We start from the raw sequence: 21,766 nt of genomic DNA on the forward strand, positions 1-21,766 counted from the left end.
CAGCATTGTAAGCTAACACGTAAGTGAAAATGTAGTTTTGTTGTCAATTACCGAAGTGTGTCTCTCAACCCGTTCATTTATTTTTCGGTCTGTCTTATTGGTTAGAATTAGGTCTTGAAGTATTCGCCCTTTCCCTTGTTGGATTCTGCACCAGGTGTGAAAGATTATTGTATTTCCTTTTTCTTTCTTTCCTGGAGCTGCAGGATTATGCTTCCTAATTTCTATCAGGGCATTGCAGTCTCCCCACCCACCTTCCCCTATAATAACTTCTCCCTGATTAGCGGCCTCATCTATTTGCATTATATTTAAAGACATATCAATCCCTATCACTATTTCATTATTCCTTCTCCCTCCTCTTATCTCCACTCACAGGAACTTTACATTTTCATTAGCCTCACATGTTATCACGTAGGGTGGGTTTTAGGGATGATTTTACATTTAAGCAGACCCCTCCCCCACGCTTGTCAAAAGATACAGATGGTATTTCAGAAAATGCTACCTCTAGGTCTTTGCCAAAAATGGGTATTCCCATCTCCAAGATCTTATGCCAATATGTAGTAGGTGTAATAATATTAGCAAATTCCTTCAGTTAGAAATGTAGTATAGTTTTTCTGATTCGCTATGTCGTTCCTCATGTGTAGGCTCTGGGCAGGACCTTGGGTATCCATGATTCCGACCACTGATAGCTAGTGGCCATTACCATGGATGCCTAAGGTCCTGCAAAACCTGCACATGAGGAAAGAGACATGGCTAATTCAAAAAACTATACTACATTTCTAAGGTTATTGTGCATATTATCATTACACCTGCTACATATTGGGATAAGATCTTGGAGATGGGAATATCCCTTATAAGCTTATATCCTAAATAATTTTAAGGATGTGTCACGTACGTGTAACTTTGTCATTGATCCTAATGCTGGGTCCTCACCAGGCCCTTCCAGTAATCTATCAACCTGATCCACGATGAGTTGTTTTACTGGCACTTGGTTACAGGCTTTGCGTCAGATCACCTTGTATTTTACCCTAATAATTGATTCCCTCTCCATCCTCACTTATCTTGCCTACCATGCATTATCCTCTTACTGGAGCAGATAATCCCCTGGTTTTCAGAGGACATGTCTTGCAGCGGCAATACTACCCCTGTACTATATCGCCTCCATCTATCAACTTTCCAATTTGGGTAACAAGAGAAGGACTAGCCTCCCTGACCCTCCCCCCTCTAACATGTCTTTTGTTACCCGGCTAGCTTCCTTATGGTCCTGCACTTCCATGCAATGATCCTCACCTATAGCATACTCTTTTGCACATTATCAATGAATCAATGGTTTTGTAGTGTAAAATATTCTTTAAATGATTTTATTGGACATATCTAGATGTTACTGGGGTCATGACTGCTAGATGTAAATTTTTGTCTTTTATTGATGTAAATCTTTATAATTTCAATACAAATGTTTTAACTTTTTGACCTTTTTTGTGTATATGTTTCTACAGTCAAAGTGGGCCTGTTATACGCCAAAGAGCACTTCGATCTACTGCAGCAATAAAACCGGTTGCATGTGATTTGGATTCTCTGGGTATGATTAAATGTGACTTTATTTTTTAATTACCTATTTCAGAAAAATGTAGGTTTTTAAAGTATGTGCATAGCTATATTAACATTGACATGAAGATCTCAGTTATCACACCCATTAATATCTGCAAAACAATTAACAAATCCGCCTTTAGATTTCATAGTACAAACCTACTCAGGCAGTCCCTGAGTCACGTGCTAGATAAATTCCATAGCTTTTTTCATAACCTGTGTGTGTATGCAAGTTCAAACAGGGCCATAAGTAAAAAAAAAAAAATCATAATGCTCACCTGACAGCTGCTAATCACCTGCCTTATGGTACTCTTCATTCTGTTTTCAGTAGAGATGAGGGAACCTATCAAGGATCGATTCACCGAGCAATTAGACGTTCGCCGAACATGTTCATTGAACAGTTTGAAAAACGTACCAGAACTCTATTAGTCAATGGGAGGCCAAACCAAACGTGTACACAACATCTTAAGAGGTGACAAAAAGCTTCCCAAACACCTAAAATTAGGGGTAGACACTATGAAAACTATCATCAATTTACCCACAGTAGAAATTTGCAAATTGCATTGTAGCAGTCAGCCATGGGTCATGTATGAGGTATCGGGGTCTGGCCCAGCATTTACAGCTTGTAGTTCAAGTTTTAATGAGGACCTGGTGGTTAAGGGAGTAGTGTAAGCCTTCTTAGCTGGGACTCCTGATACTTTATTCAACAGCTGAATTCTTATTTAGTTTCCTAGCCACACTCAAGTGGCACAAACATCAGTTTCATAGACTTCTATTGGAAGAAAAATGTAAGGAAAGTAACAGGTTACTGATCAATTCACCCACAGTAGAAATTGTAGAATAGCACAGCAGCAGTCAGCAAAAGGCTATGCATGTTTTATCAGGGTCTTTGCCAGCATTTAGAGCTTTGAATTTAACTTTAAATGAAGACGAGGTGGGTGAAGGACCAGTGTAGGCAAGATGTGCTGGGAGCCCTGATACCTCATGCAACAGCTCAATTTTTTTTTCACTAGTGTTAGAAAAATGTAAGGATAGTAACACTGGTAGTTGACTAAAAGTAAGTGAAGGCCTGCCGTTTTGGGAGCAATACTGCAAAAGGCACCACCCATGAAGGAGACCCTACTTGGAGTACAAATATTTCCCAAAATTAGGGGCAGACAACAGGAAACGTGCCATCAATTTTCCTAGAGTAGAAATTTGATAATGGCACAGCAGAAGTCGGCCATGTGCCATGAAAGAGGTAACAGGGTCAGGGCCAGCATTTAGAGCTTTGAATGGAAGTTTCAATTAGGACGTGGTTGCTAAGGGAGCGGTGTAAGTCTTTGGGAGCCCTGATACCTCATGCAACACTTCCCCCCCCCCCCCCCCTTCCCTTTCCCAGCCACACTCAGATGGCTCAAACATCCGTTTCATACAGTACAATTGGTAGAAAAATGTAAAGAAAGTAACACAAGTAGTTGACTGAAAGTGAGTGCAATATTTTCTGTCTGGGAGCCCTACTTACACAGTCAACCCACCAGATGGAAACCAACTTGTAGTCTCCACATTTCAAAAAATTATCTTACACCACTAAAGTGGGATCAATGTCCAGAGTAGAAACAGTATAGTAAGCTTCTGACACACCTGAAACCACAGGCAACCCACCAGATGGATACCTGACTTGGAGTCTCCACATTTCAAAAAATTGTTTGTAACATCAGCAACAGTAGCAACAACAGGCACAGTACACACCACAAAGATGGCACAGACTGCAATAATGCGAGATCAACACATAACACTAAAAATGTCACCATCGCCTAGTCTACCCAGTCTGCAACTGGGGTCCAAAAGTCAATGGAAATCCATGACTTCATTTTGATGAAAGTTAGGCAGCCTACACTTTCAGGGTACAGCTGGTTGTTATCTGTCAGGACATCAAAAGCAGTGCTGAAGACACGTTCTGAGAGAATGCTGGCTGCCGGGCATGACAACCTCCAAGGCCTGATAGGTGCACTCAGGCCACTCTTCCATTTTTGATGACCAAAATACTAAAAGGTTCCCACCAATGGCATTAATAATGAGCTCCAGATACTCTTGCACCATCCTCTCCAGTCGACCACAGCATGTCAGACCTGTACTCTGTTCTACTGGTTCACGGGCTGGTCTAAAAAAATGTATTAAATGATTCACAGAAATTGCTTGTCACCCTGCTTCTAATGTTTTTTTGCGATGGCACCTCGATGATTCCGGGGTTGGACTTCTAGAATTGGGATGCTCACGGTGTACCTCTCTGCTGTCTTTGGGAAAACCACTCTAAAGATCATCTACAAGTGTGCTTCGATACTCTAGCATGCGGGCATTCCTTTCCAGAGGGGGGATGCATCTGTCTAAATATAATCTTGTACCATAGATCTAACAGAGTGTCAACCCAGTAATCAGCACTTTTTCTAACCCTGAGAATACTAGCATCTTGCTGAACAAGAAGGCGCTGATATGTCGGGCGCTTCCATGATGTCCAAGTCCATGAGATAACAGTCAAGGTTGCTTCCTCCGTCCCCTCTTGCCAACCACGGACAACAGTGAGCGGATCACTATAGTCTTCATCTCCTGACTGTTGCATGTCCTTTACCTCGTCCTTCTCCATTTGTTCCTCGGCTTCTGCATATTCACCAACAGCTTTTCTTGTACCATGAGCCCTCCTCGATCGCTGTAAGCCATCCTCCCATGGCACCACCTGTGCAATTAAAGTCTGGAAATTTTGAGATATCTCTTCAACATCCTCCTCTGCTTCCACCTCTTCCTCTGGGACAATCGCCTCTCCCCGCAGACTATTCAAAGTGTGTGCCAACATGTAGGTGACCGAAGTAGTGATGCTGATGACAGCATCGTCAGCGCTAACCATCTTAGTAGCCATTTCAAAACTGCAGAGGTCCATCATCTGTGCCTACTCGTGATTTGCACAGCGTCAGGAATGCATTGGCCCAGGCTATGCAAAAGGGACATACTGCACCAGGGCTCAATGCTGCTGCCATAACAGCTGCAACATGTGCAAAGTGGAATTCCACAGTGTTGGAACATTGCTAATGAAACAGTTAACTGGTAAGCCAAAAGACCGCTGTAGTGGTTCAATTCGATGACCTGCGGGGTGCGATCGTCGGAAGTGAGCACACAGTGTACGTGCTTTCTGCAGCAGCGCATCTAGGCCCGAATAGTGGAGGACAAAATGCTGTACCACCAGGTTGAGGATGTGAGCCTTGCAAGACATGTGTATGAGGTTGCCACTGTATAGGGCCGCCACCATGTTTGCACCGTGATCGCGCATGACCTTCCATGGCTCCAGGTTAAGTGGAGACAGCCATTGTTCTAAGTCGGCCTGGATACCTGTCCACAACTCTTGAGCTGTGTGACTGCGATCCTCAAGGCATATTAATTTGAACACTGCCTGATTGCAGTGAGCCATGGCTGCGCTGAATGGAGGTGGGGGTGACTTTATCTGGCACTGTTGGAACTCGTGTTTGACTGATTAAGGGAGAGGTTGAGGGCACAGGTGGAGACCCTGGAGGAGTTAGAAGCAGCCCCGTGACCGCCTGCCTCCATAGCCAGCAGTCACCCAGTGCCCAGTCAGTAACGACCCTGCCCATGTTTGCTCGTCTAGGTATGAGTGGTGAAATGTACCCTGACAGACATAGATTTTGTTCAGGGAAAGGGTGATTATGTGGGCGACATATACATGCTGGTGTTTCGCAGGCCCACCTTTTTTGGAGAAGTGCCCGAGTGACGTCTGAGGGGAGCGCCAGAAGCAAGATTGCGGCGCCCTGGGCGAGAATACCGACCTGGACTCGGGGGAATTCAGCACGTCCTGGCTGGGGCAGTGTGAGAGGGGCATTTTCGGGACCTGAGGTCGCGGAACCAAGGAGAAGCGCTATGGTTCCCTTTTATAAAGAGGACGGATGACTACAAGAAGGGTGCTTATGTCCAAAGTTGATTTAATCATGGAGGACCTAAGAGGACAGCAACAGCATTCACCACTACCAGTACCCGTTCACCAGCACAGACATACTAAATGGAGCAGCCGCTCAAGTGGCAGGAGTGGAAGCCGTCCCAGTCAGGAGTGGAAGATCGCAGGACCCTTCGGTATACAGAAGGGTTTTCGTATGTACACCTGATCAGCCTCTGAATCCGGTACCCTTGACATGACAGCGGGTAGTGAGTAATCTACGTGAATATCACCTTTTTTTTTTTTAATAGGGGCCTTTTTCTTGCTTAACCCCGTCATGACCTATCCTATTTTGACCTTAATGACCTGGCCGCTTTTTGCAATTCTGACCAGTGTCCCTTTATGAGGTAATAACTCAGGAACGCTTCAACGGATCCTAGCGGTTCTGAGTTTTTTCATGACATATTGGGCTTCATGTTAGTGGTAAATTTAGGTCGATAATTTTTGCGTTTATTTGTGAAAAAAATGGAAATTTGGCTAAAATTTAGAAAATTTTGCATCTTTCAAATTTTGAATTTTTATTCTGTTAAACGAGAGTGTTATGTGACACAAAATAGTTAATAAATAACATTACCCACATGTGTACCTCAGCACAATTTTGGAAACATTTTTTTTTGCTAGGAAGTTATAAGGGTTAAAATTTGACCAGCGATTTCTCATTTTTACAACGAAATTTACAAAACCATTTTTTTTAGGGACCACCTCACATTTGAAGTCAGTTTGAGGGGTCTATATAGCTGAAAATACCCCAAAGTGACACCATTCTAAAAACTGCACCCCTCAAGGTGCACAAAACCACAATCAAGAAGTTTATTAACCCTTCAGGTGCTTCACAGCAGCAGAAGCAACGTGGAAGGAAAAAATGAACATTTAACTTTTTAGTCACAAAAATGATGTTTTAGCAACAATTTTTTTTATTTTCCCAAAGGTAAAAAGAGAAACTGGACACCAAAAGGTATTGTACAATTTGTCCTGAGTACGCTGATACCTCATATGTGGGGGGAACCACTGTTTGGGCGCACGACAGGGCTCTGAAGGGAAGGAGCGCCATTTGACTTTTTCAATGAAAAATTGGCTCCAATCTTTAGCGGACACTGTCGTGTTGGGAGAGCCACTGTGTGCCTAAACATTGGAGCTCCCCCACAAGTGACCCCATTTTGGAAACTAGGACCCCCCCCAAGTAGCTCATCTAGATGCATAGTGAGCACTTTGAACCCCCAGGTGCTTCACAAATTGATCCGTAAAAATGAAAAAGTACTTTTTTTTTCACAAAGTTGTACCTCGCCAGCGGCTATTAACAAGTGCCGATGTCCGAACAGGATAGAGCAAAGACCGCCGTTATTCAACCCATGGGCCTGTTTGAATTCAACCAAATGCTGTTCGGCTTGGCCAACGCTCCCAGAACTTTTCAACGTCTCATGGAAAGGTGTCTGGGTGATCTGAACTTTGAAGCGATGCTTATCTAATTAGATGACATTATAGGCTACGCTGCTTCATTTGAGGAACATCTACAACAGCTGGAACAGGTGTTGAGTCACCTTCAGAAGCACGGATTAAAAGTGAAACCTCAAAAATGTCATTTGTTCCGCACTCAGATTGAGTGAGTACTTGGGCCATGTTGTTTCTGCTAAAGGGGTGAAACCATCCCAAGAGAAGATCACTGTGTTACAGGATTGGCCCACTCCAGAGATGGCGAAAGATGTTCGCGCATTCCTGGGACTGACCGGGTATTTCCGCCGCTTTGTGAAGAATTTTGCCCGCCGAGCAAGATTGCTGCTGGAGCTTTTTAAAGGAGTGCTCTCTGGCCCAAAGTACTGGAACATTAGTTGGAGGGAACACCAGGAGGAAGCTTTTCAAGATCTGAAGAAGCCATTGATTGAAGCTCCTGTGTTGGCCTATGTGGACTTTTCTCAACCTTTTATTCTCCACACCGACGGGAGTTTGCATGGACTTGGGGCTGTGTTGTCACAGATACAGGACGGAAGAGAGAAGGTGATCGCTTGCGCAAGTCGGTCCCTTAACAATTCCGAACATAATCTGGACAATTACAGTTCTTTTAAGTTGGAGCTGCTGGCGTTAGTGTTGACTGTGATGGAGAAGTTCGCTGAATATTTTTCCGGGTCTGAAGTACTAGTACACACCGACAACCCATTGGCTCATCTGGAAAATGCGAGGCTGGGAGCTCTGGAACAACGATGGGTGGCCAGAAAGGCAAAGTTTGTGTGCAAAATTGCTAGCAAAAGTTGAGAAAAGAACACTCATGCTGATGCCCTATCCAGGGTGAAACATGCTAAACATGAGATGAAGAACTGGAAAGTGAGGAGGTCCCCAGGCTTCTAAGTCCTGCCAGGATGGTGGTGGCGTCGCAGGACCAGGTACAAACCCTGACTCAGGGGGGCGTCTTGGGCTGATCCCGAGATGAGTGGGTCTGGTTGCAGCAAGAAGATAGTGAGCATGCTCTGCTTAGACTGTGTGACTTTAAAGAAACTTCCCAGTTTGGCAGAGAGAAATACTCTGTCCCAGGAGACTCTGTGGATTCTTCGACAGTAGGAACGCCTTCAGATGAAGAATGGATTGCTGTATTGGAAAGTGCAACTTCAGATGGAGCTAGGTGCCACCTGGCAAGTCATAATTCCAGAAGCGCTGTTGTCCAAGAGCCACCGAAGCACATGAGAAAGGAGCGCACTTTGGTCAAGAGAAGACTTTTCAGTGGTTACAGCCGTTCATTTATGATCCTCGGCTGAAGGTGGTTGTGGAAGTGACTTGTAGGGCATGTCGGACATGTGAATTGGCTAAACCGCCGGAGCAGAGAGCCCCCATGCAGTCCATTGTGACATCCGCCCCCCTGGAGCTATTAATGATAGATTATCTGACCATCGGGCTGGCCCACCAAGGGTATGAACATTTAGTGATGGTAGGTCACTTCACGAAATTTGCTGTTGACTCCATCCAGAGAACAAACTGCGGAATCAACCACACATGCAGTCTGTAAGGTTTCATTCATCTTTATGGCTGTCAGAATATGCTTCAGCCTTGCCTATCGAAAGATCCTGTATGAGTAGGAGAGGCACCAGAGACTCTCGAGCCAGTTACCATGGTAGTAGAGGAAGAAGAGGATGAGGAGAGTGATGAACAAAGACATGGGGTCCCCGAAGAATCTAGTCCCGAGAATAGACACATTGCTCCCTCCTGTACAACCTGATTCTGCCACTCAAGGGGATTCCACTACTTCCAACTTACGATGCTTTGAATGAACAATAGCAGGCAAAACCCCCAATCGTTTGATCAAGAACACTTCATCTGGCATCAAAATGTACGAACGAGAGGAAGACTCCCATATATTTTACAAGAATCCTCGCCTGTGGAATGGCACGCAGGAGTGGGGAAATGCAGGAAGATGGATTAGAATAGTGGTCTCTCTTGCGTGTCCAGGCCGGAGCTGTCGGGGCTGTCACCATTGTTGCCGAGGGAAGCACTTTCTGACAAGAGCAGACCTTTGCACCTGACTGTTGGGGGCGGCGGGTGTGATATATAAGAAACAGAGCACATGGGGCTTTTTGGCAGGTAACTCGGCGTGTGCAACAAGAGAAGGTTGACTCCTCCACCAACTTTCAGTCCTGCATTGCTTCCTTCCATTCCTCGCTCATACAGACTGTGCATCTCCTGAGACCATCTCCCTGTTACTCTCTGACCTCTATAGTACTAGCTGGTCTGTGCCGCTGACATCTGCCGACACTCTTTGCAACGCTCATCCTGCGGTGCACACGGTTTGTAGTGGTGAGACTGCAGCCTCCATTCTGGGACTTTGTACACCATTAGCGGTGCATCAGATCTCCCCTTGGTCAGCACCTCGTTCCAGGATCACGAGACCACGTGCAGGAAGACCAGGATACTTCGTCACCATTTAGAGACAGTGATTCACTTTCTTCCTAGGCCGGCTCAGAGACTTCTCGCGTCACCTACGGCGCCATCGTGGAATTTTCCAGCCTCCATCGTCCAGGAACCAGAGACTGATAAGTTAACTCATTATTTGACCCCTTATTACTTTATTACCGTTTACACATTGTGTTCCTATTTACCTTCATCCCCTTACTCCCTGGGTGGAGTAACTGCTGTGATAATTATATATAAAATACCCATTAACTTTTGCTCTGCCTCCTGCTTGTTCCTGCATCTTGCAAACCTGCTAGCACCTTACAACTGCAACATCGATCAGCATTGCTGTGGGTCGGAGCTCTCTTTGCTCCGATCGGCACAATGAGATAGAGATCACGTTGTGCAGATGGTCTCCATGGTGACCCTGGGCCAAAAGATGGCCGCAATGTCAATCGGGTTTGGTGGCCTGTAAGTTCCTGCTTAGTGTAGGAGCTGACATGCCTCCTCCTTGTTTGTGATACACTGATCTAATTCCCTGCAATGCAAAAGCGTATACCATGACTAAGGCTCTCCGGTGAAAAACTTTGGTTTCTATTGCCATATACCCATGTTTTTATACTTGGACTATTAAAAGTTACCTTTCAACTTATTTACGTTTTCTATGCTGGATATTTCTTGCTTCCATTTAGTCTATAAAAATGTCCCACTAGTTAACCCCTTCAGTGAACACCGTAAAAAAGCACCGACAACGATGCTTTTTTATCATATTGCCAACAAAAAGTGTAATAAAACATCTTATGTAAATTAAAACTGGTATAGCTGAAAATGTCATCCTGTCCTGCGATAAACAAGCTGCCATACATCTCCATCAGCGGAGATAAAAAAATCTATAGCTCTCGGAATATGGTGGTTCAAAAATTTATTTTTTTTAATTAGTTTTTTTGTATAAAAGTGGCAAAACATTATAACACAAATATGGTGTCACTGTAATCGCATCGACATGATGAATAAAATCGTCTGATCGCTTATACCACACGAGAAAGTGTCAAAAATAAGTAAAACCATTTCTTGACCTGCTGTTGATTTTATCATTTTGCCTCTCAAAGATCACAGTAAGGCTTGGCTCACATTTTTAAGACTAATTAATGGTTTGCACCTTGAGATGAACACTCTGTATTTGCTATCATGAAGTCGTCTTCTCTTCGGTAGACTTCGATACTAAAGCATACTTCTAAGAGAGTGTTCTTCACTTGGTTGAATGTTATAAATGTTTTTTTTTTTTTTACCGTGGATAGGATTTTGCAATCATCAACCACTGTTATCTTTTGTGGACATGCAGTCCCTTTTGAGTTCCCAAGCTTATAAGTGCTCTCTTTTGCAGTGTATACCAAACTGTTGATTTGGCCACTCCTAACATTTCTATTGTCTCTCTGATGGATTTTTTTTCAGCATAATGTTGATCTCATTAATTAACCCCTTCGCGACACGCGCCGTACTAGTACTGCGCTGCCGGCACTGCATTAGTGCCAGCAGCAGTACTAGTACGGCGCACCGATCACCGCGGTCTCGCGCTGAGCGCCGCGGTGATCGGGTGCGGGTGTCAGCTGTATATGACAGCTGACACCCCGCAGCAATGCCCACGATCGGCGCTATCGCCGATCGCGGGCATTTAACCCCTCTGATGCCGCTGTCAGTAGTGACAGCGGCATAGAGGGGGATCGCGCAGGGACGGGGGCTCCCTGCGCTCTCCCACCGGAGCAACGCAATGAGATCGCGTTGCTCCGGTGACCCGGAAGGAGTCCCCGGATCCAAGATGGCCGCCGGACTCCTTCCGGGTCATGAAGTGACCTGGCTAGCCTGCGCCTGCTGAGAGCAGGCGCTGGAAAGCCAGGTAAGCTGCCTGTCAGATCGTTGATCTGACAGTGTGCTATGCACAGTGTCAGGTCAACGATCTGATCTAATACAGAGATGTCCCACCCTGGACAATGTTAGAAAGTAAAAAAAAAAAAAAAATAGAATGTGTAAAAAAAAAATAAAAAAAAATCCCCAAATAAAAAAAAAAAAAAAAACATTTCCCAATGAATCCATTTATTTATGTAAAAAAAAAAAAAAAAAAAACAATAAATGTACACATATTTGGTATCGCCGCGTCCGTAACGACCCGCTCTATAAAACTATCCCACTAGTTAACCCCTTCAGTGAACACCGCAAAAAAAAAAAAAAAAAAAAACAAGGCAAAAAACAACGCTTTATTATCATACAGGCGAACAAAAAGTGGAATAACACGCGGTCAAAACGACGGATATAAATAACCATGGTACCGCTGAAAACGTCATCTTGTCCCGCAAAAAAAAAGCCGCCATACAGCATCATCAGCAGAAAAATAAAAAAGTTATAGCTCTCAGAATAATGCGATGCAAAAACAATTATTTTTTTTATATAAAATAGTTTTTATTGTGTAAAAGCGCCAAAACATAAAAAAAATTACATAAATGAGGTATCGCTGTAATCGTACTGACCAGAAGAATAAAACTGCTTTATCCATTTTACCACACGTGGAACGGTATAAACGCCTCCCCCAAAAGAAATTCATGAATAGCTGGTTTTTGTTCATTCCGCCTCCCAAAAATCGGAATAAAAAGCGATCAAAAAATGTCATCTGCCCGAAAATGTTACCAATAAAAACGTCAACTCGTCCCGCAAAAAACAAGACCTCATATGACTCTGTGGGCCAAAATATGGATAAATTATAGCTCTCAAAATGTGGTGATGCAAAAACTATTTTTTGCAATAAAAAGCGTCTTTTAGTGTGTGACAGCTGCCAATCATAAAAATCCGCCAAAAAAAGCTATAAAAGTAAATCAAACCCCCCTTCATCACCCCCTTAGTTAGGGAAAAATAATAAAATGTAAAAAAATGTATTTATTTCCATTTTCCCATTAGTGCTAGGGTTAGGGCTAGGGTTAGGGCTAGGGTTAGGGTTAGGGTTGGGGTTAGGGTTTCAGTTATAATTGGGGGTTTCCACTGTTTAGGCACATCAGGGGCTCTCCAAACGCGACATGGCGTCCGATCTCAATTCCAGCCAATTCTGCTTTGAAAAAGTAAAACAGGGCTCCTTCCCTTCCGAGTTCTCCTGTGTGCCCAAACAGTGGTTCCCCCCAACATATGGGGTATCAGCGTTCTCAGGACAAGTTGGACAACAACTTTTAGGGTCCAATTTGTCCTGTTACCCTTGGGAAAATAAAAACATAGGGGATAAAATATCATTTTCGTGAAAAAAAAAAAAATTTTTTTTATTTTCACGGCTCTGCGTTATAAACTGTAGTGAAACACTTGTTGGTTCAAAGCTCTCACAGCACATCTAGATAAGTTCCTTTGGGGGTCTAGTTTCCAATATGGGGTCACTTGTGGGGGGTTTCTACTGTTTAGGTACATCAGGGGCTCTGCAAATGCAACATGACGCCTGCAGACCAATCCATCTAAGTCTGCATTTCAAATGGCGCTCCTTCCCTTTCGAGCTCTGCCGTGCACCCAAACAGTGGTTCCCCCCAACATATGGGGTATCAGCGTTCTCAGGACAAGTTGGACAACAACTTTTGGGGTCCAATTTGTCCTGTTACCCTTGGGAAAATAAAAACATAGGGGATAAAATATCATTTTCGTGGAAAAAAAATATTTTTTATTTTCACGGCTCTGCGTTATAAACTGTAGTGAAACACTTGTTGGTTCAAAGCTCCCACAACACATCTAGATAAGTTCCTTGGGGGGTCTAGTTTCCAATATGGGGTCACTTGTGGGGGGTTTCTACTGTTTAGGTACATCAGGGGCTCTGCAAATGCAACATGACACCTGCAGTCCATTCCATCTAAGTCTGCATTTCAAACGGTGCTCCTTCCCTTCCGAGCTCTGCCATGCACTCAAACGGTGGTTCCCCCCAACATGTGGGGTATCAGCGTACTCAGGACAAATTGGACAATAACATTTGTGGTCCAATTTCTCCTGTTACCCTTGGGGAAAAAAAATTGCGGGCTAAAACATCATTTTGTGGAAAGAAAAAATGATTTTTTAATTTTCACAATGCTACATTCTAAACTTTAGTGAAACAATTGGGGGTTAAAAGTGCTCACCACACATCTAGATAAGTTCCTTAGGGGGTCTTCTTTCCAAAATGGGGTCACTTGTGGGGGGTTTCCACTGTTAAGGCACGTCAGGGGCTCTCCAAATGCGACATGGCGTCCGATCTCAATCCCAGCCAATTTTGCATTGAAAAGTCAAATGGCACTCCTTCCCTTCCGAGCTCTGCCATGCGCTCAAACAGTGGTTTATCCCCATATATGAAGTATCGACGTACTCAGGACAAATTGCACAACAACTTTTGGGGTCCAATTTATCCTTTTACCCTTGGGAAAATAAAAAATTTGGGGCAAAAAGATCATTTTTTTGTGAAAATTAATAAAAAAATTTTTTTTACGGCTCTACATTATAAACTTCTGTGAAGCACTTGGAGGTTCAAAGTGCTCTCCACACATCTAGATTAGTTCCTTAGGGGGTCTACTTTCCAAAATGGTGTCACCTGTGGGGGTTTCCACTGTTTAGGCACATCAGGGGCTCTCCAATCGTGACATGGGCTCCGATCTCAATTCCAGCAAATCTTGCATTGAAAAGTCAAATAGCGCTCCTTCCCTTCCGAGCTCTGCCATGTGCCCAAACAGTGGTTTACCCCCACATATGGGGTATCGGCGTACTCAGGACAAATTGTACAACGACTTTTGTGGTCCAATTTCTCCTGTTACCCTTGGTAAAATGAAACAAATTGGACCTGAAGTAAAAATTTTGTGAAAAAAAAGTTAAATGTTCAATTTTTTTAAACATTCAAAAAATTCCTGTGAAGCACCTGAAGGGTTAATAAACTTTTTGAATGTGGTTTTGAGTACCTTGAGGGGTGCAGTTTTTAGAATGGTGTCACTTTTGGGCATTTTCTGTCATATAGACCCCTCAAAGTCACTTCAAGTGTGAGGTGGTCCGTAAAAAAATGGTTTTGCAAATTTTGTTGCAAAAATGAGAAATCGCTGGTCAACTTTTAACCCTTATAACGTCCTAACAAAAAAAAATTGTTTCCAAAATTGTGCTGATGTAAAGCAGACATGTGGGAAATGTTGTTTATTAACTATATTATGTGATATAACTCTCTAATTTAAGGGCATAAAAACTAAGAGTTTGAAAATTGCTAAATTTTCATAATTTCCGACAAATTTTTGTTTTTTTCACAAATAAATGCAAGTCATATCGAAGAAGTTTTACCACTATCATGAAGTACAATATGTCCCGAGAAAACAGTGTCAGAATCACCAGGATCCGTTGAAGCGTTTCAGAGTTATAACCTCATAAAGTGACAATGGTCAGAATTGTAAAAATTGGCCCTGTCACTTAGGTGAAAACAGGCTTTGGGGTGAAGGGGTTAAGAGCACTTTTGACTGCATGTTGTGGGTTCACAGCAACAGCTTTTAAATGTAAATGCCACACCTGGAATCGGCCCCACACTTCTTATCTGTTTAATTGGTAATGTATTAATGATAGAATAGCCTATTAAGCCCATTAAAGAGCTTCTGAGAATTAAATTACTTTTGGTCCTTTTTTAAACGAGTCGGCTACATATTAAAAAGCTGTCATTTCTAACCCCTTTCTACAATTAAAATTGTGAATACCCTCAAGTTCAGTCTACACTTTAAGCACATAATTATTACATAACTATCTTCAATATGTTTTGGTAAACAGCTAAAACGTCAAAACTTTTCACTGTCCAAATTATTTCTGGACATAACTGTATATGTATGTGTAATACCATGCCTCAAAAACATGTATCTATTCAAATCCTACTCTTGCCCTCATTTTGCAAATGGGGCCTATGAATACAGTTACATATGTGACAGGAAACGTTAGACGTATTGCAATTCCAGCATAAAAGGATATAAAAATATATCTAGGTATCTAGGTATAGAAAAAGAAAACAAAAAGCAGCACCAAAAGAAGACAGAGGGTGCAAAAAATCCTTCCAGGTATATACCAAACCTCATGCTATTGTCCAGAAAGATGAAGGCAGCACTCCAATAGAAAAAAATAAAGAGTATTTTATTGGCCCATGTGCGACGTTTCAGTCCAAAGTGTGGACCTTTCTCAAGCTTGAGAAAGGTCCACACTTTGGACTGAAACGTCGCACATGGGCCAATAAAATGCTCTTATTTTTTTCTATTGGAGTGCTGCCTTCATCTTTCTGGACAATAGGTATCTAGGTATTCGCGCTGATGCAACCCGATTAAGAAAGGATCAGATGTAATAATCCATGAAATACTAATAAAAAGATAGTCAATCAATAAATGAAGCAACCGCTATGGTAGATCAAGTCATAGCACCTTCACGATTAATATAAATTTTCGTTTTGGTGCTGTGCCGTAAAAACTTAAAGTAAAGAACGTTCTTACCAAGATGAGGAGTCCATGCAGGGTCCTTTCTTAATTGGGTTGCATCAGCGCGAATACCTAGATATATTTTTATATCCTTTTATGCTGTTTTTTGTTTAATTCAATCCCAGGTGGTGATTGTTGTATTCGCAGCAGTACTATTAACCCTATTAACCCTGTAATACTTGGCGCCACTCGGCATTTTACATTTTGTATTACAATTCCACACTAAAGGTACCGTCACACTAAGCGACGCTGCAGCGATACCGACAACGATCCGGATCGCTGCAGCGTCGCTGTTTGGTCGCTGGAGAGCTGTCACACAGACAGCTCTCCAGCGACCAACGATCCCGAGGTCCCCGTGTAACCAGAAGCAGAGCGCCGAGGACAGACAGCGGTAGGTAAGTATGTAGTGGTTGTTTTTTTTACTTTAACGATGGTAACCAGGGTAAACATCGGGTTACTAAGCGCGGCCCTGCGCTTAGTAACCCGATGTTTACCCTGGTTACCAGCGAAGACATCGCTGAATCGGCGTCACACACGCCGATTCAGCGATGTCAGCGGGAGAGCCAGCGACGAAACAAAGTTCTGGACTTTCTTCCCCGACCAGCGATATCACAGCAGGGGCCTGATCGCTGCTTCCTGTCACACTGGACGATATCACTAGCCAGGACGCTGCAACGTCACGGATCGCTAGCGATATCGTCTAGTGTGACTGGGCCTTAAGCCCATGCCCACAACATGCTAGCTATAAAAATTGCTGAATTGCTACTAATATACAGGCTGTTTCATAAAGAGAATTGGCTAGAATGTGTACTGTATATTGTTGTTGTTTTCACATTGTCTAATCATTTTTTTCATTTATTATTTTGCTAATTTAGAATCTGTGGACCAGGAGAAACATGGGTCTTTTGAAGTTGACAATGATGCAGCTACTTTTTGTTCAGGTATGTAGATTATGAGTTCATGTTTCTAAACCTCTTCACGACGGCACGATCAACAGCAAATGTCCACAATATATTATAGCTGAAACCCTGCAGAAACACCCATGATCGATGCTAGCACCGATCGTGTATGTTAAACCCCTCTGATGCCGCTGTCATCGGCATAGCTGAGGGTCGAGGCTCTCTCTCTGCTCTGATTGGCACAATGAGATAGAGATCATGCTGTGCAGATGGCCTCCTTGGTGACCTCGGGCCAAAAGATGGTGCAAGGTCAATTGGGTATGGTGGCCTGTAAGTTCCTGCTTAGAGTAGACACGCCTCCTACCTGTGTGTGATACACTGAACTAATTCCCTACAATGCAAAAGCGTATACTATGATGAAGGCACTCAGCTGAAACGTGTCGGTTTATACTGCTATAGATCTCCATCCTTTTGTAATGTCTAGTTACCCATGTTTTTATACTTGGACTATTGAAAGTTAACTTTCAACTTATCTACGTTTTCTACGCTGGAGATTTTATGCTTCCAATTTGTCTATAAAAATGCCCCACTAGTTAACCCCTTCATTGAACTCCGTAAGAAAGCGCCAACAACGATGCTTTTACATCATACTGCCAGCAAAAAGTGGAATAAAATGTCTAATGTAAATTAAAACTGGAATAGCTGAAAACCATGTCCTGCGATAAACAAGCTGCCATACATCTCCATCAGCTTAGATAAAAAAAAAAAAAATCTATAGCTCTCGGAATATGGTGGTGCAAAAAAATTTTGTTTTTCAAATATTTTGTTTTTGTATAAAAGTGGCAAAACATTAAAACACAAATGTGGTGTCGCGGTAATCGCATCGACATGAAGAATAAAGTTGTCTAATTGATTATACAGGCAGTAAAAAAAATTTATCGTGGAAAAAAAGGGAGAAAAATCAAAAAGTGTATAACATGTAATCCCTTAAAAAGTATAAATTTTTAATGAAAATTTGGTTAAAAATACCCTCCCAGTGCAATACAAATATAAGAACAGTATAGGTCTTATCAATAACCTAACAATTCCATATATATACACACACACACACACACACACACACACACACACACACACACACACACATATATACATACACACACACACAGACATATATATATATATATATATATATATACACACACATATTTATATATATGCACACACACACACACACAAAATATATATATATATATATATATATATATATATATATTATATCTATATATATAATTGTCTAAGGGTTTTTCCGTCTGTCTGTCTGTCTGTCCTGGAAATCCCGGCTCTCTGATTGGTCGAGGCCGCCAGGCCTCGACCAATCAGAGACCGGCACAGCATCGACGTAGAAATCCCGCGTCTCTGATTGGTCGAGGCCGCCAGGCCTCGACCAATCAGCAACGGGCACAGCGACGATGATGTCATAAAGGACGTAGAAATCCAGCGTCTGATTGGTCGAGGCCGCTAGGCCTCGACCAATCAGCAACGGGCACAGCGACGATGATGTCATAATGGTTGCCATGGCGACGATGTCATAAAGGTTGCCTCGACCAATCAGCGACGGGCACAGTCTGCCGCGAATTCTGGAATCATCATTGTCCATATACTACGGGGATATGCATATTCTAGAATACCCGATGCGTTAGAATCGGGCCACAATCTAGTATATATATAATTGCCTAAGGGTTTTTCCGTCTTTCTGTCTGTCTGTCCTGGAAATCCCGCCTCTCTGATCAGCAACGGGCACAGTATCGACGTAGATGTCATAATGGTTGCCATGGCGACGATGATGTCAAAGGTTGCCTCGACCAATCTGCGACGGGCACAGTCTGCCGCGAATTCTGGAATCATCATTGTCTTTATACTACGGGGACATGCATATTCTAGAATACCCGACGCGTTAGAATCGGGTCACAATCTAGTGTATATATATATATATATATATATATATATATATATATATATATATATATATATATATATATATATATATATATATATATATATATATATATATATATATATATATATATATATATATATATATAATACATACTAGATTGTGGCCCGATCCTAACGCATCGGGTATTCTAGAATATGCATGTCCCCGTAGTATAAAGAAAATGATGATTCCAGAATTCGCGGCAGACTGTGCCCGTCGCTGATTGGTCGAGGCAACCTTTGACATCATCGTCGCCATGGCAACCATTATGACATCTACGTCGATACTGTGCCCGTTGCTGATTGGTCGAGGCCTGGCGGCCTCGACCAATCAGACGCGGGATGTCTACGTCCTTTATGACATCATCGTCGCTGTGCCCGTTGCTGATTGGTCGAGGCCTAGCGGCCTCGACCAATCAGAGAAGCAGTATTCCTACATCGATGCTGTGCCCGTCGCTGATTGGTCGAGGCCTGGCGGCCTCGACCAATCAGAGAGGCGGGATTTCCAGGACAGACAGAAAGACAGACAGACGGAAAAACCCTTAGGCAATTATATATATACTAGACTGTGGCCCGATTCTAATGCATCGGGTATTCTAGAATATGCATGTCCCCGTAGTATATGGACAATGATGATTCCAGAATTCGCGGCAGACTGTGCCCGCCGCTGATTGGTCGAGGCAACCTTTATGACATCATCGTCGCCATGGCAACCATTATGACATCTACGTCGATACTTTGCCCGTCGCTGAATCAGAAACGTGAGATGTCTACGTCCTTTATGACATCATCGTCGCTGTGCCCGTTGCTGATTGGTCGAGGCCTGGCGGCCCGATTCTAACGCATCGGGATTGTGGCCCGATTCTAACGCATCGGGTATTCTAGAATATGCATGTCCCCGTAGTATATGGACAATGATGATTCCAGAATTCGCGGCAGACTGTGTCCTTCGCTGATTGGCCGAGGCAACCTTTATGACATCATCGTCGCCATGGCAACCATTATGACATCTACGTCGATACTGTGCCCGTCGCTGAATCAGAAACGTGAGATGTCTACGTCCTTTATGGACTTACGGTGGAGGCCGCGTCCCTTCAGACCACACACACAGGCTCCAGATTCTCCCTAAGGGCACCTGCCGGATACTTTTACAAGCCCTGAGACACTGTCTGTGTCCACCATCCCCCATGAATCTACTGAGATCTCACAATCCTGGGGTCTGCCTGGTGTCAACCATATCTTATTACTGTGACTGAGGAAGGTCCGAATATTAGGACCGAAACGTTTCTGTTGTTTAACGTGGACACAATTAAACCACTGACTAAAAGCTAAGTTAGAGTGCTGGGTCTTTTTACTACTATTTACGTCCTTTATGACCCCATCGTCGCCATGGCAACCATTATGACATCATCGTCGCTGTGCCCGTTGCTGATTGGTGGAAGCCTGGCAGCCTCGACCAATCAGACGCAGGATGTCTACGTCCTTTATGACATCATCGTCGCTGTGCCCGTCGCTGCCCAATCAGAGAGCCGGGATTTCCAGGACAGACAGACGGAAAACGGAAAAACCCTTAGACAATTATATATATAGATAGATATATATATATATATATATATATATATATATCTATATATCACGATATGGTATGAAATATCATAAGTAGTTCTCTTGCTAGCCTGCGTGGGCTAAGCCCCTCTTCTTGGAGTGATACTGCAACAGTTTGTAGCTTCAAATTCCTGGCTTTCCTTCTCAGAGAGTGTGGGGGTTTTAGGAGAGCCAAAGGTATTTACGACCGGCATTTCCTGTGTAAGCTCTTGTCCAGTTATAAGTGAAGTAGAAACTTCGAGGATCCGTGAAAGATTCTTTGTTTAGTTTTTGTAAGATATTAGGCAAACGAGTTAAGCTAGAAATAGGAAAAATATATATTCCTTAACGTCACTCGGCGGAGCTGTCAACCGCTGTAAACATGAACTTCTAACTCCATCTGGTAAAGAAGTAGGGATTTCTCTGTAAATATGTATCCCAGATAGGACATATTTGATCTCATTAGAATGCTCACGTTAATCCTAGATGAATACTAGGTTTGTTATCACTATGACATGCTTTGTAGCGAAGTTATAGAAAGTAGATAGATAGGATAAACCAGCCTTTCTGTGATGTCACAGCCTTAAGGTTTTAAGTGTCTGGCAGGCTTCCCCAGCTCAGTCTTCTGCTTGATTTCTTCTTCTGGACTTCTCGTCTTCTCCTGAAGCCAGCAGCACGTCCAAATGAGCTGGGACGTATGGTTGCCTGCCATTCTTTGAACATGTGAGTGTTACTTTTCCTCATTTAATCCCTGTTTATTTCATAATTACCCTTGTACATATTTGCAATTGTCTCATTTGTAACATCTTTATAAAATATTTTTGATAAAGCACTGCCTAATTGTTATGGAATATAATATTTAATATTAGTTTGTTCTCCTGTTCTAAACTGTACCCTAAGTCTTCTGAAGGGTAATACGCTACTGTTGTGTTGGGTTAGCTTCGGACTCGTTTAATCGAAGCTGGTGGCAGCGAGAGTGTGCTGACTGTTGAGTGATGCTGTAGCGACTGCGGCGTTGATAATTATTGTTCCTGCCTGAGTGGGAGTAGTTATCGCGTCGCTGCAGCGTGCCCAATAGCCAGTACATAGCAGGCAGCCTTTCTGGCGACTAATTACCCAGGGTGCAGTACCTAATCTGACCTGAGAGTAAGGGGGGCGCCAGAGAGCTGCAAGTGTTAAGTGGAACTGTAAGCGGGATATACATAAATCCCTGCAGTTTGTGGTATATTGAAAGCAGTGGGATACCTAGAATAAGCCCCTGCTGTAAACTAAGAGGTCAATAGCCTTGTGTGTGTTTTCTCATCACATTGTTAGCAGTGGAGGGATAACTAAGATAAGCCCCCCTGCACATGTGATAGCCGTCTGTTGGCCCAAAGCCACCCCGA

General features: G+C 43.1%; 1 protein-coding gene across 4 annotated transcripts in view; it reads left to right on the forward strand.

The window, feature by feature from the left end:
• The window catches only part of CENPC (centromere protein C), a 365,318-nt gene that overhangs the window by 272,819 nt on the left and 70,733 nt on the right, over positions 1-21,766 (forward strand). For all 4 annotated transcript variants that reach the window (XM_069743120.1, XM_069743122.1, XM_069743124.1 and 1 more), the window contains 2 exons: positions 1,494-1,576; positions 16,776-16,841. In XM_069743120.1, coding sequence (XP_069599221.1) covers positions 1,494-1,576; positions 16,776-16,841 — 149 coding nt within the window. The remainder of the gene's footprint in view (positions 1-1,493; positions 1,577-16,775; positions 16,842-21,766) is intronic.

The sequence above is a fragment of the Ranitomeya imitator genome, chromosome 1, assembly GCF_032444005.1.
Source record: "Ranitomeya imitator isolate aRanImi1 chromosome 1, aRanImi1.pri, whole genome shotgun sequence".
In the NCBI taxonomy this organism is placed as follows: Eukaryota; Metazoa; Chordata; class Amphibia; order Anura; family Dendrobatidae; genus Ranitomeya; species Ranitomeya imitator.